This window comes from Synchiropus splendidus, chromosome 14, assembly GCF_027744825.2.
Source record: "Synchiropus splendidus isolate RoL2022-P1 chromosome 14, RoL_Sspl_1.0, whole genome shotgun sequence".
In the NCBI taxonomy this organism is placed as follows: Eukaryota; Metazoa; Chordata; class Actinopteri; order Syngnathiformes; family Callionymidae; genus Synchiropus; species Synchiropus splendidus.
The window spans coordinates 1725567-1749463 of NC_071347.1; the positions used below are offsets into that span (position 1 = coordinate 1725567).

The 23897-nt window shown below is 41.4% G+C and overlaps 1 protein-coding gene across 4 annotated transcripts in view; it reads right to left on the minus strand.

Annotated features, from left to right (window-relative positions):
- LOC128770883 (transcription factor SOX-6-like) overlaps positions 1-23897 on the minus strand; it is an 86414-nt gene that overhangs the window by 3590 nt on the left and 58927 nt on the right. For all 4 annotated transcript variants that reach the window (XM_053885828.1, XM_053885827.1, XM_053885829.1 and 1 more), the window contains 8 exons: positions 21983-22097; positions 19674-19753; positions 15616-15765; positions 14628-14799; positions 12842-13041; positions 5480-5588; positions 4364-4534; positions 1519-1732 (listed from right to left, as the gene is read on the minus strand). In XM_053885828.1, coding sequence (XP_053741803.1) covers positions 1519-1732; positions 4364-4534; positions 5480-5588; positions 12842-13041; positions 14628-14799; positions 15616-15765; positions 19674-19753; positions 21983-22097 — 1211 coding nt within the window. The remainder of the gene's footprint in view (positions 1-1518; positions 1733-4363; positions 4535-5479; positions 5589-12841; positions 13042-14627; positions 14800-15615; positions 15766-19673; positions 19754-21982; positions 22098-23897) is intronic.

A 23897-nucleotide genomic window follows, 5' to 3' on the forward strand; every position in this document is an offset into this window, starting at 1 on the left:
CCAGGCCAACAGCAAGGTTTTAGTCATTGTGGCTTGATGTTTGTTTCAGGTTTTGAGGTGACTTATGTGGAAAGATAGTCCATTACATTTAGAATGGTTCCAAAACAGAGTCAGCAGCTTGACATCATTGTTACATACAATTAAGTGTTTAACTTATGGCTGAATAAGATTTAAAGGCTTAAGGGCTAAAATATGACATAATCACCTGACACTAAACTTTGTCACGGCAGACCCTAAAGAGTAGCAATCATTTATCAACCTCCACACTTACTATGTGTACCAGTGAAGCACGAGACACATTGCCTCCCAAGCTTTCCTGTGACTCAGACGCATATTTATTTCAATAATTGCAGCAAATCTTCAGCCATTCCTGAAGAACAGACGCATTTATTTTGCAGAACAACAACGGCAGTCCTTACAACGGAGGCATGCTCCTGCCTGCTTTCAGCTCAATAACCTCTTCCCATTTAGGTGGAATGAGGCTGAACACACATGAGTCAGATGGGCCCCGGGCTCCTCAGACGAGGCACAGAAAGCAGGAAAATTGCTGTCACTTTTCTCACCTAACAGTTTTCTCCCCTCTGTCTCCCAAAACAATTACCGCCACACGCCTGACTGGCGCACACTCCCATTAAACACTTAGCGACAACACTAGTCTCCTTCTTCAGGAGTTGCGGCTAAATGCTGACTGCTTCTGGGTAACTGGCTGATTTAAGCCTGATTGAAAGTCCAGGCCCAGTGAATCACAGGCTTCTTGCTGCACTCGTTGACCACACGCAGTAAATGCAGCGTGTGACGTCTGCTGCGCTCTGATTTCCTCTTAAACATCTGCTTATATTTCATATTCCACTGTGTCTGTCTGCGTTGAATTTCACTGCCCGCAAGCGCCCACCATTGTCCTAATTCAATAAATGACAAGCAATTAAAATTCACTCCTATTCAAAGCCGTGGCCTCTGCTAAATCCATCTGATGCACAGTCGCTGCCATGCTTCCAAACACATTCAGGCCTGGATCCCATTAGGACAATGCCACTGTTTTTCCCCTTGACGCTCTCATTCCACTCAAAAAGGATTTTTGAGGAATGTTTAAAGGCTTAAGCAGATAGAAGGATTCCAAGGAAAAATAAATATTACATTTTTTCAGGGATAAAATAAAATAGCAGAAAGTCTGAGACAATATTTAATACCCCGAAATGTTATAGACAAAAGTAATCACTTGTCGACCACGAGGTCATCGCTGACACGACAACCATGGCCTCCCTCCCACCGGAAATTCCAGCTCCAGCTTTCCTTGTTCTGCCGCTTATTTGGGCATACCTGCCACATCCTACAAAAGCACAAGCAAGGGCAAAAATCGAAAGTCTTTCATTGTCTGTGTGGGTGAGAGGGAGCGCACTTGTGTGTGCGTGTGTGTCACTTTAGATAAAAGACTCTTCGAAAAACGTAATGTGGGATTATACATGTTTAGTTTGAGCTGAAGCTTGATCCCAGTAAATGCAGGAAATTGGCTGCACTCACCCTACAAAGAATTGCCTCATCTCCTGGCGTCGTGACCTCATCATCTGCTTGTATTCACCAATGCGCAGCTTCTTGCCGTCAATGATGCAGGTCCTCTTGGGCCGTGGCTTATATTTGTAGTTAGGATACTTCTCCAGGTGAATCTTGCTCAAGCGGGCCTGCTCCTCGTAGTATGGCTGCTTTTCCTGGTTGGTCATCGCTTTCCAACGAGAACCTGGAGTGCAGGAAGGGAACATGGAATGTCTGTTCTCATTACATTGCCACGGAAATGTCACTTTTTCTTCTATTTCTTAAACATAAAAAAGATTAAGTTATTATAATAAATTGTAAATATAAGTTTATCTTGTATCAGGGCTTGAGAACCCTGAACCCTAACCCCAGTCCTTACCTGAGCAGAGAGTATAATGTCACTACAAATAACTCTATCACCTGATAATACGATAATAACTTTCTTATAAATTGTCCGCCATACAAACAAACAATATGCATCCACAACATCATCTCAAGCTTGACAGTGCATTATGGTTTTTTATGAATGTACCAATAATAATCATCTCTAGATAAAGGGCAACCATCAAACTTACCTGACAAGGCTGGGTTATGTTTAATTACATTAATCACATGCAACAAACATTACATTGTAATATCTGCTTTGATACGATCAATTCATTCCACTGTATGTTTATACAGTGTATATTAAGGGGATCACAATCCAGCTAGTACATTGATGTATCAATTCATACTCTTATGATCAAACTAATTTAGTGTCTGTGCTCTGCAGATAAGCCTTCTGAACTGCATATGTCAGCCTATCATTGTTTTAAAAACACATTTTGATACTGCAAAATGATGCATCAAATTTCATCAGGGCAGACTTTATACACATTTCTGCACTTTGATGACAATGGCGACGTGTGCAACATCATCATCAATTTTTATGACAGCTTTTTTAGTAAAAAATAAAAATTAAAAATACATGCATCGCCATCTTTCAATTTCCATCAACTAATTTTGGTTTTCATTTGGTTTTATTTTAGAAATATTTTTAATTTAAGTGTATTTCCCAACACCTATTTTTAATGGACGCAGATGTCTGTATATCTCCAGGGTTTGGAAGAACCACACCTTTGCTCGGGAAGGAACATCTGCTTGGACTCGTGAGTATATGTTTATCACCAGTTAAGGACTTTTGTCACACAGGATGCTGTGTGACCTCACCATCCAACCCCAAACAGTACAGCTGTGTTATCTTGTCCCAAACATTGTCCATCCGTTTGGTAAATATGTGCAACAGTCCTTGCCTGCAGGAGTTCGTGCTTGAATATACTACACTTCTCATCCAAAAAGGCACCCATCGGCTCCTACAACACAGCTCAACCTCAATCTACAGAGAAAAAAGAAATTTGTTTGTGCAATGAAAGAAAATTGTCCACGTTTACAGGTGCTCACTAGAGCGTGGACTCTGGCTCTCTTTAGTTTCGCTCTATGAACAAGTGTTTTCCCTGGTGAATGAATATCTATGTTCGTGGTGGTCGGCATCAAAACAACGGCTCTTTAACATCCATCACGATGGTCTGACCGAAACAGAAGTGCTCTGTTTATGCTGGGAATGTTAGGGGTTAGGAGCTTGCGATCCTAAGCCTCACTGCCACACTTTGTACATCTAAATGGGTTTATACTTTCAATTGCTAATAAATGTGGAAGAGGCATGAAGTTCGGCACCAGCACCGTCCGATCTCCAGTTCAGTTATATCTTGCCACAGGCTCATGCAACATTCCTAATTGAATTGAGTTTGAAATTCCAAATTGCATGCAATTGTTATTACATATGCACATCACATTTTATCTAAAAAAAAAGCTTTCCTTTATCCTATTATTCAAAATGGAGTGGATCTGTGATTGATTTGATAATATTTTTGGTTGTAAAACCTTTGTTAGAGGAGACACATTGTATTTTTGGCTATAGGTGATTTCTCTGAATTTGAATCTGAAATCTGAAATTTTGCTCTTTACCCAAAGACCTAATGCTCCACCAACAATGCGGCCGTGCTCCATTTGTAGCATCTAGGCTTAACTTGGAAACTTATTTCAATTGAAGTTACTGATACTGTACATTCGTACAGTTTTCTTGCACGTTTTTGTGAAAGCATTTTTAGTTATCTATTATTACCACACACGATTTTGACAATACATTTAGATGACATCCATACACAACCTTTCAGCTCTGCAGCGCATGCTGGAAAACCTCAAGACAAAAACATATTAATCCTACACGCCACAACACGAGACACCGTGAGTGTGAAGAATGTATGTTCGGTGACCGGGCAACATAGCTCAGATCAGCCTGGTTAGTCTGTGACTGAGAGGCCGCTGGTTCGATGTATGCATCACTGTGTGCCTGACACTTGACCCTTGGGTGCTCTTGTTGGTTGAGATGGATTGGCCTGACATGCATCTTGGGCGAAAAGAGGCATCATGAAACAGCATTGGGCAGGGTTGATGAAACAGTGTTCTAATTTTCAGAGGCCAGTAGATGGCACACTTGGCTTAGAAATCTTGTGTTTCAATCAAGTAGTTGTTCAAGTCCAAACATGATGCAGCAGACAGTGCCATCTAGTGGACACTGAAAAACAGGTTACTGTTTTATGACACCTCACCAACCCTTCAGTAATGAAAACTCTCCCATCCAACACTAGAGGGCGGCATTATTGAAACAAAGCATTGATCTAAAACTATTAAAACATTGTTTTTCCTGAATTAAAAAAAATGCTACCAACACCTTAAGCAGACACAAAGGTAGGCTCCATGAAGACAGTACTCAGTGTTAGAGTCAGGGGGTCTTTACCAAGAATCTTGCTGATGTTGGAATTGTGCATGTCAGGGAACGTTTGCAGGATCTTCCGCCTCTCGTCTTTGGCCCAGACCATGAACGCGTTCATAGGTCTTTTGATGTGCGGCTCATTATTGTTCCTTCCCCTTGTCTCCCTGAAAACTCGAGCTTCTGTGATATTGTTTCCTGCGAAAGACAGAGTTAAAAATATGTTTCAATAGCTCTCATATACCACATACATTGGCATGTATTCAGTTGTCAAGGGACAACATTTTAATTGATCCTATACCAGACAAGTTCAAACAAGGCGATTTCTTCAAAATAGAATCTCTTCAATACTTTTTTGGGGGGGATTTGGATTTTTAAATAGTCTTCAACAAAAACCTCCCAGTCATAGTAAATGGAAGTATATGTCAAATACACTACACAGAGGACCAGAGGTCTACTTCCACTGTCACAACAACAGATGTTACAACAGTTGTTACAACAGATACATGCTGATCTACTCTCAACTAAACATCACCCTTTCGTCCATCGTAGGAAACAGGTGGAGTTAGGAAGCAGACATTTCCAATCGAGCTTCAGTGTTTCCACACTGTCGCAACAACAAGTGTGTATACATAGACATAGACTGTCCTCATCTTCAGATATGCACTCAGTAATGTGAGATTCAAGTACTTCATTTATTAAACATAGTTCTGATTATTTTTGGTAAAAGAAATATTTTTGTACTTGCACCTCAATTTTGCGTATTGTGGAAAGCTCTGCATAACAGGAATAACCGATGATGAATTTTAATATTTTATTAGTGAAGAGCATGTTGACATTGGACTGTTTGTTTCTGTGGAGAGTCTTGAGGAGCATGGAAAATATTTGGATTTCGTGAATACCTACATTTTTATGGACAAATGGCTTCTTCCTAAATCAATTGCCTCTTAGATAATCGCACAGTTAACACATTCACTGAAGCTTCATCATGTTTAAACACATTTGTTTTAGATGTTATCTGTTTGATCTTCTTCTCCTTTATATGCACCATAAGCTGTGCGTCCTCCTTTTTCAGACCAAGCCTTGTCCTGTCTTTATATTATTGTTGCTGTTTATTGACCTGAGATAAAATTCACACCTTACCATCCAAATCTTCAGGTCTTGTCAGGTCAATAACTCGATGAACCATCTTCCCTGCATCTTCCCCCAGCTTTCCAAGGTGTTGGCTCAGTGTCTCATAATGAAGTCGCTCCTGGCAAAAAAAAAAAAAAATTATATGTATAAAAGAAGAACAATTATGCTGGATTCCACTTGTGATAGCCAGGAGGAATGTATTCTGTTGCCAAGTCCATAGTTTACCACATTGGCATTTCATAGCCTCTTTTTTCATTAATCAGTCGGTGTGGAAAATTGGTTTGGTATGATGTCATTCTTGTTATTATGTACATCAATGGACAATTTAGATGGACCATCAACAAGGTAGGGGATCAAAGAAGGAAGGCTACAGTTCGGCCTAGAACCTTGAGCATCTTGTGCCACTAAACCACCACGCCACACTTCAACAGAAAGCATTACATAGATACATTACCATTTGTTGTAAATGCTCATCTTTGGCCTGCTGTTGTTCCTTAACTGAGGTGACTCTGGTGACTTTGAAATCTGACCATTAATAGTACAGTGTCAATAGAAGAGGGAATGAGCCTCTTTATTAAGACGATAGAGAGAGCCGTTCTGAGTTGTCAAATAGCAAAAGATAAAACTGAGTGGACTGATTTTTGTTGTCTACAATTTAGATTCTTTGCATAATTTTTTGGGGGGCCATGTACAACAATAATGACCCATGACTGGGTCACACCAATATTCTGCACTGCGGTCAAATTGACAGACAAGTCACTTCCCTTCTGGACTCCATGCTGACCATCACAATCTCTCCATAGCCTTCACTGCTACTCCTCTCAGACAATCACCTCCTTAAAACCACAGCTAAAATTACACACCCATGGTCCCAAACTCAAGTGGAAAACCCTCCACGCACCACCCTCGCCCTCCCTCTTTTTCTTCGTCTTCTTCATCTTAGCCCCACTTCTGCTCTTCCGTGCTCTCCCTTCTTTTTCTGGTGACAGAGGCATTTTCTTTGACGCAAGAAATGGTTGCCGGGTGAAGTCATGCCGCGTTAGCCACTGGCAGAGTTGGTGGAACTTAGAGGCCGACGTGTGTGTGTTTATAGATGAGGAGTCAGTGCGGGCCAATGTCAGCACTACAGCAGAACTGTAATCAGGCCCACCACAGTACATGTGCCTAGGCAGTGCCATGCTCACCGCAGGAAGCAACCACCGAACAAAAGGAGTAAAGAGAGAGAAAAAGGGAGAAGGAAAAAAAGGCAGCAAGAAAAAAAAGAAGAAAACAAAGGAAGGCCAGCAATGATGAAAAACAAGATTAAATATGATGCACTGCTATGTTGCATTTCAGGCAAACGTCTGGAAGGAAGAAAACAGAAAACTGTTGACTACCACGACCATCACAATCCCAGAGGAGGGTGTTTGCATTTGTGATAAAAGACCTTAAGTGCCTGAGATAGAGTGTGTGTGGTAAACCCAATCCTCCAGTCCAACCTTTTGTTTAGTTTGAAGATGGAAGTAGCTTTGGATGAAGTGACAGTTTGATTGAAGCATCCTGGACTTGACTTTCAAATCTACCAGAAGCAGGATTGCATTTTCATTTAAGGTTGCTGAGCTGTTTCTCATGACGTCATCCGGAGAAACATCATCACAGAGGTAAAACAAAGTAAAGCAAAGTTTGGATTACTGATGAAAGTCACCACCAAATCACTTTCATGGCATCAAACCTTAAACTCGGGTGGTCTGAATGAGCCAGGAAACCAGAGGAGATGACCAGATCATTGCTGATCAAACGGGATGAAGGATGAGGCAAAAATCGAACACAATATTATCTGACCACCAAGAACTGTGGTCATGTGCATTCTAAATCTATCTGATGGATTCACAGTAACATTGATCAATTTAATAGATTAAATACAATGGCAGGCATAATTTGGAGCAATCTATTAACCAGAACAACCGACAGAGTGGCTGACATTCAGACATCTGCAGAATTTCCACATCACTCTTGGTGGGTCCTGAAGCTTATTGTTGGATGTTTATTTTCAAAGTTATGAGCCCCTGGATCCATTTCCTCCCACTTGCTTTGGTGTTCACACCGTTGTTAGGTAACACTCCAAACATTGTTTCACTTACAGCCGATACAGAACTGACTTCGGTGAAAACTGCCAGCACTCTTCCAGATGACATCTTTCCCACTGAATTCTGGCCAGATTAGACGTCTTTATTTCTATTTTCCTTTCTCTGATTTCATGGAGTTGCCACTTCATTCTCTTGCTTCCTTTCATCCCACTGAAAAACGTCAGAGCCTACCTTCCTGGCTCTAATGCCAAACAAGTTGATAAAAAACATAGTCTTGTTTGTGACGTCATTTATTATAAGATGCGTCACACAGCCTTTGAATTCCCTCCAGACACAAGAGGTGACACCAACAGCACACGTTTCTTCCACTAATTCCTAATTCCCCAAGATGGTTACTACAGTGCAAGAGGTTGGAGACTATTTGAACGAGGTGCTAGACCATCACAGGACACAGACAGACAACGATACACACACACACACACACACACACACTGTATATGCATATACACACCTCTGGACAATTTTGTCATCAATCCACCTCTGTATGTCTTTTTTTTGTTTGTTTGTTTTTCAGGACTCTACCCAAATTGCCCTGAGGCAAAGGTTTGTCCATTTTTATTGTGAAAGACGAAAGTTGAACCATTAGCTTTTAAAACAGACAAATCAGCAAAAAAAAATACAAGATTGTACAAGCATATATTCAAGAACATAAATATGTGATAAACTATTCAGCACAACAAGACATTTGTACCTTGTTTGTTTTTAAATAAGCAAAATGAATTTGTATTGACTTGACAGTGTAGCCCCTGAGATGAGTGCACATCCCTTTGTACTTCTTTTCAATCAAATAAAAATGAAAAATTGCTCATAATCAGCGCATGGGCTTCATCAATTTTCCCTTTAATGGATGTGAATCACTTATTGAAATTAACAGTCTTTAACCTGAAGAAAAAAGTAATAGCATCTTTGTAATTTGGCAGCATTTGAATAGGACAGGAATTCCAACTGTAACCCAGAATGTTGAAATGCCAGATGAAAGATTAGACTCTGTGGGGAGCTGCAGACCTGTTAAAAATGTGTTTTTGGGTATTTCAATTTTGTCAAACTCCCTGTGAAAGCAACATTATTTTCTCCTTTTCTCCGCTGACATCATGGGCTTCATATAAATTGATGTCAATTCATCATCAAAACTGGGGCTCAAAGCAGATGACTAGGACATGACAGCAAATAACGGGGAGTCCACAGTACTTGTGAGTTTTTGTCCACAGTCGTCAATTTGAGTTAATAACTGGAGACTATTGAACAACGTCAGATTTCATTTCTGACCTCATGTAAAGAATAACAAATTATACTTGGCACAAAATTATTGAGAGCTGATTGATATGGTTTTCAAAAGCTAAATAATGGATATCAAAAGCTGATTATACAATGCCAATCCACCAACTGTTTCACCAAAAATCAGTTTCAGTACCAATGACCGACGTTTCATTTTCATAGAGAAGCAAAGCAAATCACAAACTTTCAAAAAATAACATCTGGCATCCAAGTGGAATAGAATGTCTAAATCAATATGGCAAAGTGGAAGTTATGGACCCTTCACTTTTAACCAACATGTTCACTGAAGGAGAATTAAACCTCTCACTTCTTGTTCTGGTTTAATTCAAATCTATCAACTGTGTTTTCTGTGTTTTCTTTCTTCTTTTTTCCTAAATGAGATACACATTTTATCTCAGTACTTCAAATGTTTCTAGGTGATAGTGGCAAGTTAAAAACATTGGAGACTTCTACCCAAAACATGTAAACTGAGTGAAGTGCCAACCTCTAAACTTGGGGTTTTCTTTTTAGTGGGCTTGGAGGGTGTTTTGTGGCGATTTAAATGAAAGATTGCAGTCAAATGCACAAGCGAGCACATACTGGGACACACACACAGACTCACACACATATATATATATACACACCCAGGTTAGTTATACACAGTGACTATTTCAGTGAGCACTGGCAGCCGCAGGCCAGCTGGAAGCAACATAAGCGTAAGATGATACTCAACAATGCCGCTAACTGGCCAGGCCTCCGGTCTGTACACTGGCTATAATGACATTAACATGGCTCAGGCCTATGTCGAGCCAGGACACATCACATACGCTTACACACACACACACACACACACACACACACACACACACACACACACACACACACACACACACACAAAAGAGATCACTTACAGTCGTCTATGACTGAAACGAAACCTCTGGGACTAAAATACACAGGCAGAAAGAGAAAACAAACGCACAGACGTCACAGCAGCATCTCCTAATGAGCCGAATCAGCGGCTGCAAAAAATAGCCGGAGGTGGGAATTCAGCAGTTGTCCTCACTTCTAAATAAGACTGGTGTCCACCTGACGCTGCATGAATTGCAATAAATATTTGATTTGATTTTCTCAACAGAAGCAACGTTTGCGTGAAAATATCAGTTTTCTCAGATTGCGAATGTGTTAGCTTTGTCTGTTTCTGATTTAATTTAACGTTTATTGGACATTTGCAAGATTTGTTTCTTGTTTGTTTCACTTGTTTTGGCTTCCATGCACCATATAGTCTTTTCGCTCCCTATTCTCTCCCCCCTTCCACTTCAGTGAATCTACCATTATGCACCATGAGCCCATCTCAGAGACGTTAATCCCTGCCAGGGAGGTCAGGTGAGAGTTAGCGCCTCCTGCAGATAGACAATAAATTAGAGGTCAACGAAAACACCTATAAATAACACAGTATTACTGTCAAATGAATAAAAATGTATATACTGGAAAAGTGAATCACAGATCACAGTGAAGCAAAGGCTATGCCTCTGTTTCCTAATTCACTGTTTGCCACTCTAATACAGTGCAGGCTAGGTGCTGACGAAAAACTACTCCCTCAGAGATGTCTCAGAGATGAAAATAAAGTCATGCAGTCGTCCATCACTCGGAAATGATTCTGGACCAGTGCATGCGGACTGAGCGTGGCACACTGACAGTAGCATGGAGAACCAATACAAGCCATTATTTAAGTCGGAGAAAGATATGGGAGGTAAAAGTTGTCCCTCTAAACACAAAGCCAGCAAAAAAAGTCATATTCAGGTCTTAAGAGCTTCAAACGAGAGGAATTGAGTAACTCATTTATTTGGTGGCGAGAGAAAAACGCACAAGTCCAAGGTAAAGAAAATAACTGGTCTCTAGAGATGGAATGGTTGAGTCACTCTAGCAGCATCCAACAAGTTCCATCCATGAATTGTTTTGGACAGGGCAAAGCCTTCAAACACACTCACATACACACTATTTTCCCTGTAAGCAAAAGAAAAAATTGTATTAGAAACCAAAATAAAGAGTCTTTCAGCCACTGTTGTTAGGTAACGAAAAACAAATTGACAACACACACAATGTCGGCTGTCGCACTGCAACCGGAAACAATTACTTCGAGACTTTCCGAATGGGTTTTTACTAGGAGACATGGAGCTGTAAACCAAATTACAAACCTTTGGTAACGCTCTTCTCAACTTGGAAAGCAGTGAGCATGTTGCACTCGGGCCAAAAGTCACTCCCCTAATGTGGGATCCTTCGGCAAGCAAACCTGTTGCTTCGTTTGGAATTTCACCTTTAATTCACTTTAGATTTTAATTTTACAGGACGCACTGTTTCAATGCACAAATGTATTTTTTGCCTACAGAGATAAAATTCATGAACGTAAAAAAAGGATCAATGAATTGTATGGCCTTCTAAAATGAAAAAGCATATCAGATTAAGACAGAGATGGGAAAGGATGTGCAACAGGATTGGTTGCAACATGGATGTGCATAGGGAAATTATGGTAAGTTGTGGAGATATGTATGTTTAACGTGATGTTTAAAAATATTTGTTAATAATACTTAAGACATATGTGGAAAAACCTAAACACAGGTGGAAATTTTAAGCAGAAATGTTTCGTAAAAAAAAACTTAAACTGGACCTCACTTACAAGAAGTAAGTGGACATGCAGACTCAAATACTGTGGTGGAAATCAATGCATGACTATATAACTACAAAAAGACAAAAAAGGAATAAGAGTAAAAGAGACATCTCGTGACATGTGAGTTTAAATGAACTAACTGATGTATAATATGTTACAAATAACTGGCTATAACATAACCAAAGATTGACTGATACATGTTTGTTTTCACTTAGGCTGTGAAAACACCACAGCAACTTCATACGCTTCCCCCAAAATGACTGATGTATAATTCATCAGAGTCGGATTCTTAGCCAAATATTAGATGTTTTGATGCTAAAGACGCAAAGCAAATCCTAAAAATCTCAAATGTTCTGTCTCTGGGGAGCACCATTCATGACCTACTTCTAGTTTGTGGGTTCAAAGTCTCAAGCCTTGAAATATTCATCAACAACATGGGACCATTTGCTCAGGGGAGGCAATATAATATAATGTTCAATCAGTTACACCAGTCTGCAATTGGCTAATCAAACTGATCGGAGACATTTTTGCTCCAAACGTAAGATGGTTGTGTGCTGAGTCGTGGATTAGCCGATGGATTGAGTTCGGCCCTTCAATTGGACAAAAACTCTGAGGCTGAGGCTCTCCAAAGTGAAATTCTGGACTCCATTAAACAGAATTACACTGACGTTAACACCATCCTCCCACCCTCTAAATAAGCCGCTCAGTTTCTGAAGGCCCACTCACAGGCATTCATGGGCCAAAACTATGTCTTGTCGTTGGCCCAGCAGCTGGCTTCTCAGTGCTGCTCGATTCTGGGTGGCCGCGCTGATGAGACGAGAAAAGAAGAGCTCTTGAGAGCTGCAGTTTGTGCCGCGAATGTTCTGCAGAGCCGCAAGATGAAATATTTTAATAAATGTGACACAGACACAGGGGCTACAGATATACACCGTATAAAGTTTGAAAGTAGTGCATTTTATGTACACTAGGGGTGGGGTAAAAAAAATCGATCTGTCTAAAATCTGTATTTCCTGTTCACGAATGTATCCTAGCTTGTCTGTTCGCTCGCAATCTCATGTCTCATAGTCACACCTTCCGGCTTCTCCCTTCAGGGGTCGCCACAGCGGATCATCTTCCTCCATCTCACCCTGTCCTCTCCTTCCTCTTCTCTCAAACCTACAAACTTCATGTCCTCCTTCACCACGTTCTCATAGTCACACTCCATCTTGAAATACACTGGCCGATGAGGGACATGACACTGCTGCACCTTACGTGTTACGTTAGCTATCTTATATATATATATATATATATATATATATATATATATATGTTTGGAGTTATTCTTACCTTGTTGCCATTGTTGAGGCTCATGCTACTGAGGGCAGAAAGTTTGGCCTCCAGACTGTGGTGTCCTGTTTGCTGCTGCTGCTGGTGATGGAGCTGCTCTCTCTGGATTTGCTCCCTCATGCTTCTGGCCTCCTGAATTGCCTTCATCACTGCATCCTGGTCCCCAAATAGAGCTGTGGAGTTTAGGCTTGACAGGATGTCTGTGAGAGGGGGATAAATGCGAGACAACAAAAGATTAATTTAGTTCACATTGCATTCATTCTGTTATTATTATTTCATTGTTAAAATGTTGTTCACTATGTGTGACTTCTGCTAATTTTTATTTATTCATCACTGTCTAGCGTCACAGTACATGAAAGATGACCGTACAGGTTTCAGTATTTGTTTCCATGGAGGGTTTAGCATATATAGAACTTAACCTGATTCATAATTGAACTGCGTAGTGTGGAGCACAAACAAGAAGGCAAATCAAGAGTAAATGAAAAAAAAAGAAGAAAATGATTTTGACTGGTCACGGTCGCTATGTGTGGCTAAACATCATGGCTGCAATGTGACTGACTCAACATCTTGAATGCATTAAGGTGGGTCAATGGAGGAAAAAGAAAGGTATTGTTTCAAGGTATGGTCAGTTTCATAGTAAACACATTATCAGATTATATCAGATTAAACTGCTTTTATTATCCACTTCGAGTCCTTAAATTTATTTTGAGGACTGAAACAACAAAATTGTTGTTCAGAATATGTGACTGGTGTGCGTGTTTATCATAACTGTATTCTAACTGTTCAAAAAGGCTACTAATTGTAAAGTCAACATGTACAAAACAGAGTGAAAATCCTGGCATCCAAAATATGAACAGATATTACACCAGTGTGCTGCAACAAATAAGTTGCTGTCCTACGTTCCTAACCACCACTTCCTCCGGTTGATTGTGTTCGCCCTTCTAAAGCACATGTGAAGAATACAAACATGAAAACCGAAATAAATAAATAAAAGGATGCAAAGTTTCCGTCGCCCTCTTTGTTTAATTAGCAGACAAGTAGGAAGCACTGAATGCTTGGGTGGCCGTTAAAACGTACAAAAAATATCTTTGCAAAGAACACAAACCTTCTCAGAGCCACTCCAGACGCGCTGGTGAAATTGTTTTCTGGAGGATATAATGAGAGGCTTTAGATTGGCCTTAATAACAGATAGCAGAGGTAGGGGCATAAAAGGTCTAGTGCGGGCAGACAATGATGTGAGGAAGCTCTTAAAAACCAAATAACGTGTGCTGGGTTTCACTGTTTCCGCTGTCGGGGCTTTCATTGGGGCTAAATACAGGGCTTTGGCCCCCTGTAAAACACAAATACACACGTGCACATACGCGACGCCTCTTTGGGTTTGAGTTGATCTCGCGCAAACACCGTTTGTTGTGTCTGTGTGTGGCGAGAAACAAGGGGGGAGTTAGGGTGTTTTTGTTTTTCCTGTTGAAGGCAAAGCAAACTGAGAGGAGGCGACGCATGTAGTCTGGATGTGCAGTAGACACACATGGTGAACTGCCTGTGTGAAGTGCTCATATTGTTGCCACCACATGTAGTACCTCACTTGAAATGTGGAAAGTCAGAAAACTCATACATAATCAAACCATGCGCAACAGTTGGTTATAAAACGCACTGTAACCAGTTTAACCAATGGTCTGCAATGTTTGTCCAGTAGTTTTTGTTTTTTTTTTCTTTGTTTGTTTGTGCGTTGTTTTTATGTTTGGTATATGTCACACGTTACATTTTCTCCCACAAAGATGTGACCCACCGAGTGAAGAGTTCCTGCCCATGGTGGGGCTTGGGATACGACCTTTGTCAACTCCAGAGGGGCTAGTCTTGCTTCCGGCATAAAGACTGTGTGTCGGGGATGTTGAGGAGTGGGGTGGCTGGGCGGTCTTGGGTCTGGCTGAGAGGTTCAATGGCTGTGTGGATCCTTCCTCCTGGTGAGAGAAGCGCTTGATGTCACACAGTTTTTCTAACATAAGACCAGTTTAATGGTGAACGTCATGAACCAGATCTTGACAGCTTTCAAACTCTCTCTTTTAGTAGACTAATGGAATCAAAAGTCAAAATGATGTGTCTCAATAAAACTATTCACATTCACATTTATCTGAATTGATACTACTCTTAAAGTTTGTTATATTTGACTTGTATAACTGCTTTCTCAATGGCCAGTGGACCATTTCATAACCTCACTGAACCTGGCTGTGTCTGTGTTCTTCCCCTCTCACAAAAACAATGGCATGTTTTTTCAGTGATCTCCCCAATTATCAAAGCAACATCCCACCAATGGTGGGTTGAGAAAGTGAGGTTACAAAGGTAGATATGGTGGAGGGATAGGGAATTAAGGGGGCAAATGGGGTGGGATGCCAGTGGGCTGCCGAGTTTAGGAGTTAGTGGTGGCAGCACAGTTCCTTAAGCACTACTGTGAGAGTGCGGTGAGCCTTGACGCCGGCCTATTGTGACAGCGTTTGCAGCTGTGCCCCTGTCACTCACGTGCACAAACACACACACACACACACACACATCTGGCTTCCATTACAGACTCGTCGCTGAGAAAAGACGAAGCGTACGCTGAGCAGCAAGGAGGTCTGGACCTCTGCCAAACAGCAGCTGGCCCCCAGTGTCAGTTTGTAAGCATGTGTGTGTGTGTGACCTTTATATAAGCTGCTTTTGATTGTCAGTAGATTTAAAAACCTGAAAAAAAAGCTGAAACGAAACACGCCAAAAAAAAAGAACAGTCTCAAATGACTAACCTTAATAAGGGTGACAGGGCTGGATGATCTCTTCTCGCTTTTGAGGGACGATGGGGAGAGGGGACTGGATGAGTTTGGGGCCGGTGGGAGTGGAACCATCTTTGCCCCCGGTGAGATCTGCATGCTTGCCAGCTGGGCGGCATACAGTTGCTGCACAATGAGAAGAAAATGGCAAAAGTCTTTTAGCCTCACTCACAAGCCTGCAGCCTCCCTCACCTCACCCGCCTAAAACCAATCCGATTACCAAATGATTTATAATAGGAATATTATTTTGCCCTCCCACTGATAGATTGCATATATTCCTAAAATCCTTGTCTGATGACAGGTAAGTTTTCCCTTAGACAATGGAGCACATAATAAATGGATTCCAGAAAGACGCCCCTGAAAAAGGTGGTCGCTTCACTCTGAGGATACAATACGAAACTGAAGAACAGTCCTGGGCAGTGTAAATCAGTGGCCTTCCACGATGGATGAAATCTCCACTGATTTTCCATCCAAGGTACTTAACAGAAATCAAAGAGCCAAGTGCTAAGCCAACAGTCCAGGGCCTTCTAAATCAAAGCTAGTTGGCCAGAAAAACCGCTGCCCTAAACCACTGTCAGCCCCTGTCTGAATGCATCGGAGTGCGAGAGCTGGATTATCAAAGAGCATGGCTTCAGGGAAACCACCCAGACGTGGCTAGCTTTCAGTGAGGTTCCCCCTCTGCTCTTTCTTCTCTGCTTTCCACTCATTTCTCATAAATCTCACCTCATATTAGCCCCCCTCCACCATTCTGCGATGACTCTTCCCTTTGTCCTCTCTGTTTTGATCTCTGTTAGACTCAAGTAAATGTTTCAGTCATCATATCTGTGAGCTCCACCGTCTGTTTTTGCTGTCTGCCCCTCACTCAAACATCCTCAAGTATTGTGTGAAGTGATTTCCCCGTAGCCAAAACGTCAGAGCCACCAGAGAGCAAAGAGAAGAAGAGAATGTGATTTAAGACACACTAGACCACCGTCAGGTTCAACTCTCAAACGCCAGGATCAGCGGTCGGGCTTAGGAAAATGGACTGGCGTGCTTTCCAGTCCTGTGTGCACTATATTAAACACAAACACTAGAAGCCTCGCCATTGAAACAAAGCCCTGATGTCACACCACTTGTTTTTCTTGGAGGGATCCAGGAGCATTTGGGGCCAAACCTTTGCAATATGAAATCCCCATAAGAATGCACCTCATATGGTTGGTGGTGAGGCCTCTTGTGTCAATCAAGACAACCGCAGAGTAACTTCTGGTGTTGCCCGATATCCTAACAGCTCTGTGGAGAGCTGGACCTGAGATTGACACGTTTGAGGTATAGACTAAGGATATCACCGCCAGGCCTGGACAAACTCACACACATGCTGACTATTAAGCAAACACACCCGTGGCTGTTGTGGCACCGTCAGCAATTCTATCCAACAGGAGATTGAAGCACTAAGAGCTCAGGAAAAAAGAAGAATAAGAGCTTTTATCTATTTTTCTCTAGTTGTCTTAGAGACAGTTTCAGATTGATTGGCAACAGCAGGAGCTAATGTGCAGTGTAAACAACCCCAAGTAAAGCGTTCACTTTTCTGTCAACCCCCAAGGGAAGACAATGGTGCAATTTTCTAAATTACTAATTGACAAAGAGGACTTTAAACTGGATGGTCCACGGAACATTAGTGCTAATTTGACTAAAACCCAAATGATTACTCTGTCATTTTTGATCTATGTGAGAATCAGCAGGATTGATTAAAAAGACTTGGGCCAACAAGCCCTTAGTCTTGAGGAAAGCTTCAGGCAATTGTAGTGTCTTAACCTGTGTATTTTTGCTTGCTACAAGCTCATTGTTGATAAAGGCAAGCTGGTCTCTTGGTGCAGGGATTTCCTTGGAAGGTCTCTGTCATCACCAAAATCCAACCGAGCTCAGGGTTTTTATTCGCAGTGAAATCCTGTACTGTATTCTAAGTGTATTCTAACCAACCAACTTCTTATTATTAGCGTCATTAGCATCTCTTCCACTTTCACCTCCTCTTTCACTGTCCCCTACACGGTCCCCTTGATCATGTCATCACATTTTAGTGCTTAAAATATTTTGGGAAAACTAGAGATTATTGCGTCAATTTAAAAGTCCTCTCTCAGACAGACAATATTCAGCCACCAGTCGAGGAACGGAGAGTGGGGGGGCTCGAATTTAAGAAGAATGTCTGCATTAGTAACTATATTTCCCTCACGTTAGCTGTGCACAAAGGGGGCCTTTCTGTAGTAGGAATCCACTGTTTGTGAAGGGGTCTACTCCAAAGCACAATTGGCCAGATCAGGTTCCCACGCTGATGGTTCTTGTTAGGGATTGTGATGGATCTGCGCTATTGTGGTGTCTCAAGCAGTAATGTTTTTCTGTCAGATGAAATAAGAGTTTGGTGAAGAAGACTCATAAACTCAGTCTGAGTATGTTAACAGAAAACAAGGTGAAATATGAATGCCACAGCTGGCATGAGCTGTGAGTCTGTCTACCCGTCATGAGCGCAATAAAGCACTTGAAGGGTCTCTGCTTGTTGTGCTGACATGTTGCCACAGTGACAAATGTTTTAAGGAAGCTGGATGATTGGTTATTTTTAGCTTCAGGTGGTTGTACTGACCACACGTTTTGAAAGATTTGTGACCAAACAAAAGCAGTTGTCATGAATCCTTGGTCCTAAATGGGTGGAAAGGTGAAAGGTGAAAATTCTGTTTTTGTTTCTCTATACTTTTGCCATGCTGCAACCCAACAGAATTGTGATTTTAGTAGTCATCCCTCCATTACTTACCTGCCTTGAGTTGTATGAGCTGTCTTTATCATTCAAAATCTCTGGTTGGGTGAACAAATTAAAACACTCAAGGAAGGCTCTTAAATAACCCTCAGGATTGTTGGGTTAAAGCTGGCTGGCGTACCCAGGGATGTAGCATGTTGGTGACTATTGGAAGTTATTGCGAACAGTTCATAGTGTATTAATCGACTTATCTGTTAACTTACTAGTCATTCATGCTGAAAATGGAAATCTGAGCAGCTTTAAAATGTGTCAGAATAGCGTTTGGTGCAATTGTTGTCACAACAATGTGCAAACATGTGCTGGAAGCCCCATCTCCGTCTTACCAAAACCCCTCAGATAATTACTCATTATTCCCTCACAAACGTTTCCCTTTGCCTGCTGTCTCCATAGCAGTGATAAAAAGCTTCCTCTTTCATTCATGTTTCTCTCCTTCTCCACATCCTGTAATGTGTTTTAATAGCATCCCGGCGTCATTCATCCTCTCTACCTCTCGCGCACCGTACAGCTCTTTTGATCATTTCAAAGGCGGGGTTGGGGGGCGCGAGCCGACGCTAGAGGCGGCAATGCTCTAGGCGCAGCACGGAAGCTTTGCTAAGTCAATAGCTGCTAATGAGAGTCTTGATAAGACAGCACCACAATGCAAATTGAAGAACGGAGATTAGAATTCTTAAAGACCAAAAAGCAAGACTAGGGTAATAACTGATGTGATAAGTCTACATTATCTTCATGAAAAGCCTTCAAGAGGTTTTGTTCCGTCGACGGTAGGTACATCGCAGGGGGGTTTACATGTCATGCAGCGAGATCGCGCATTGCCATCTTTTGTTTTTATTTACTTTTTTGTTCCTCCCTATTGTAGTTTATGGTAGCTGCTATGCTTAAGTGCTAAACCACAGGTGTCAAGAAGCTATAAAATATCTGATGAATTGCTAGGTCCAGCTGTTGAGCTGTTGGGGTGGAATTCCTCTGTGATTCATCATGACTGCCTTTGTCTGAGATGAATGCCAGTGATGATGGGCAACAAATAAACTGTGAAATGATTGTTTAAAGTACCAGTGTCGCTCCTGTCCATCCTTGTGCTTCTTGTTTTGGCCTGAAGTCCAAAAAAAAAAAAAAAAAAAAAAAACAAAAAAAAAAACAGCTGGCCCAGCTTGTACAGAACTGTATCATTTCCCACTTAACCACGCTGTTCTGTTTATTTGTACGTTTTCATTATGCTGCTAATTGTGAACTTTCGTGAGACCAGGTGTGTTACCTGAAGTTGTAATGGGCTGAGTCCAGACGCCGCCGCAGCTGCCATTGTGGATGGAATGAACTGCATGGGGTAATTCTCACCTGTGGAACAAAACAACACAGTTACAGGTGGAAAGAATGAGGAGGGGGCACTTTTGTGCACAAGAATGGACGTGTTCTCCTCCTTGGACAAGCCCTCATATCTCTTGTTTTTATTCATAACTGCAAGAAAGCTCTCTGGTGATTCATTCGAAGATTGCAACATTCATTGTTGTACGACAGAATGCACTCACAAATTCATACCCTCCACTCTGTGACCCCCACTGTTTGTCTAAAACACTTTCCATGTCCAAGTCTTTGTTGCGAACATGCCAAAGTCAAAGGACAGCTTTCCATAAATGCTATTCTTCATCCCAGGCACTCTACAAGGCCTGGTGGGAGACACCCGTTGTGGCAACAACTTTCAATTATTCTGCATTAAGTGTACTGTTGGTGCTGTGTGGCGTCGGTCGCACACCTGGAAGAATGTAGAAGAAAGGAATGTTAAGCAAGATGAAGAGAGCAGGTGGTGCTGAGAGGAGTGTTTCTTTTTTGAAGATTCTATCAGAAATGCCAGAACAAACATTGTCAATGGTGCAGGACTGTGTTTGTTAACAGTGATCCCTCCAAACTGCACTCTTGTGTAGTCGTGCACTGCTCGCGAGTACACTGCACACAGCCAAACCATACATACGCATAAAATAAGACATGAACCATTAATGAAGTACATGAGGTATCATGAAACAGTATCACAAACAGGTTTCTGAGGTTTCATTGAATTAGATTTTTAAGACCAAACATTTCACAGCAGACAGTGCCATCTGGTGGCCTCTGAAAATCAGGACACTGTTTCATGACCACTCATCAACCTTACAATACAGTGTCATGAAACCTCATCTACCCATCACTAATACACAGCCATCATATTTGCCATTTTGCAAAGTAACTGAATGACTAACATAGGTCAGCTAATGATATGATTCACACCTATTTTGTATGTTTACCCTTACTAACAGCTAGCTTCCTGCGACAGCCACATCACAACAGTGGGTCTTAATAAAGAACATTATCATGTTCTTTCCTACCTGCAGAGATCAGCTTCTCTAATGCGTCTGCAGGGGACGTTCTTCCTTTACCAGTAAGTGCAAAACAATGACAGGGGCACTCATTTTTGAGTGTGTTAACACTCAGCTGCTCTGCACGTCATCGCGTCTGTCCTAATAAAGATCATCATTTGGACATAGAGGGAGAACTCTACGCGCCCTCACCAACCCTGCATTGCAGTCTGATATGCCTACGGTTGACATGAATGGCAATTACATCTTATTATTATTACTTATAATCAAACTATTATTTTCAGCTTAGAAGAAAAAATATACAGTTTATCATTTAAAAATAAAATATTTCTTGGGCCATTCAGTTAGAAGCCTGTCCATGATTCATGAGCGAGGTTTTTTATTTGACTTTGCACATTGTAAAAATGCCAGTGCTACATATATACATAATTTTATTGATCTAATATCTGAAGCATTAATAGTACCTCATTTTGCAATGCATTAATTATTATTATTATTTATGTATTTATTTTTTCCCGTGAGTTAAGCTCACAGTCCTGGCCATGAATGGCGTGGCGCATATACAGTATTTGGCATAATAGTTCTTGTGCCAAGTGTTTCGGTTTTTACATTTTGTCCAATAATTTTCATTTCTGCCCATCCCCACAAATTAATTTATCTTCCGCAAAAAGTCTATATTCATAACTACATTTTTTTTGACAAAATAAAAGGTACTGTCAACAATTTCAACCAAGCACAACTGTCCTTTGGCCCAGTTTCTAGTAGTGGTGCACCATCGGATTTTTCAATAAAAATGACTTTGTTGCACTTTCTAACAGTCTAAAAACACCGGACTATCATACTGATCTGCTGGTAAACAAATGGATGTTTTACACAGGGCACAACAGAAACATGAGTTTTGATTGTGCCTGTGTGTGTGTGTGTTAGACAGGGTCACTTTTAAAGCACAGAGAGATGTTTCAGATGTGGTGGTGTCCAATACATTGTTAGTGAAGTTAACAAATATCCTTGTATTTCTCTGCGCTGTTTTCCTGAACATTCCTGACTTGAAACACCTCATTAACATGGTCCAAGTGTGTGTGTGTGAGAGGCTGGGGAAAGCATTATGTCAGTGTCAGTCCTCACTAAAATAGGAAGACAAACGTGTTTGTGTGTGTGTGTGTGCGCGCGAGTGTATGCATGTGAGTGTGTGTTCATGCATCCGTGAGTATGTTACCTGGCTTGTAAGACATGCCTGGTGGAAAGAGGAAACCAGGCTGTGTGGCGGCAGCAATAGACCTCTGGTCGTGGGGAAAGACAGGGATCATCAGGGGCTGCATGTGACCCTGCACCTGTTAGAAATAAACAATGAAAATATGAAGACGGTGCAAAACCTAGATGCTACAATGAGCATGTGAATAAACAATTATTTTTCATGCTGAAAATTTGAACCAAAATTCCAAAAGGAAGGGAAAAGGGACTGGAAAGAAAAGAGATAGTACACTGTAAGAAAGAAACAATGGGAACACTAAGTGAAAGAAAGCGAGGAAGGACAATAAAATCAACAAAGACTAAACAATGGACAGAGGAATCGTATAAATAAAGAAAGGAAGTGATGATGAGAATGGATGAAAAAGCAAAGAGTCTTGACATAACATATCTGCACTGTGGAAAGCCCCTACACATATTGGAACTGAATGAAGAGCAAAAACACCCGAATTTGTGGACACATATATGAAGCAACACCTAGGACAGACTGTCCGAACAGCAATGAAGTAGGTAGAGAAGTCTGGTTTGGTGGTCGTAGGTTATGGAGTGGGACAAAATGCTCCCATTCATTGTATTCCTGTGGGAACAGTGGAACTGGCTGGAGCTGCTTCACCAGCACAAGCACACAAAGATCCCCATTAACTAAGAGAAGGGGGAGAGGATAAATGGATCAGAGAAGGTGGTGAGGAGGGGGACAAACTTCGCTCGGCTCCTTAGAATAACATAAGACCCCCTCTAACTGCCCACCAGATGCGCTGACATTTGTTTTTTCATCTGTGTGTATATATATATATATATATATATATATATATATATATATATATATATATATATATATATATATATATATAGAGAGAGAGAGAGAGAGAGAGAGAGAGAGAGAGAGAGATATTATAATCATAGAAAGCAAAGTGGCCTGACATGAATTAAAAAGTCGCTGCTTGGGCAGATGCAGCAGCCTGCAAGGAAGTTTAGCCACTGCACAAAGGAATGAATTTAAATGGCAGCAACAATAAGAAAATAGCACCCTTGAAACAAGGATTGAAAAAGGGAAGAGCAGAGCTGGGGCTATAAATGAAAAACAGTGGAGGAGAGCAGAAGGAGGAGGAGTGTGGCTTTGCAGTCATTAATTAGCCTGTTAGCTCGGGCCCAGGCGGTGCGGTTAGGGCCTGTGCCTTTGTGGGCCTGAAGGAAATGGTCCACATATGAGAGCCATTACGGGGACCGACTTAACAAAGACACATGCTTGTCAGCCGCTGGGACGAGTCGCTCAAGCTGCAGCACAGTCGGAACATCACTGAAGCCTTGTTACTCACAGCAACGTTTCTATGTCAACAACAGCCGCACACTTGTCCTTTATGTCAGTTTTAAGTGAAGGTGCATTCAGAGTATATCTTGTGTAGAGTCTGCAACCTTGTTCATCCACAAAGGGGCACCTTCGGAAGTTTTTTATTTAACCCCAGTATGCCCCCCACCGGCTTGCCACCCCACTTAAAACCACACAACAGGAAACCTAAGTCACTTTGAACTGTGCCACTTCTACAAGAAACACATTGACACAATTGCATTCAAAATGCTTCAGATGAAATAGTGTCTGCCCATAACTTCAATTACAATAAAACCGATTCAGTACGAAACACAAAGTGGTGAGAATTTTTTTTGTAAACAGCAGAAAATACATTTGCCCTTCCGGAAAGCATTTGCTAAAACATTTAATGGCTCAAATATTTAGCACATGGCTCTACTGTCTTCTGAGTGGCACTGTTAGACTGAGAACATGTCTTCTAAGCTGAAATGGTAGCACTTGGCCAGATCCTCAAAGCCTTGGCCAGAGTGAAGTTCAGGTCTCGGTTTGATAAGTGGAAACAGGCCAGGGAATCCCT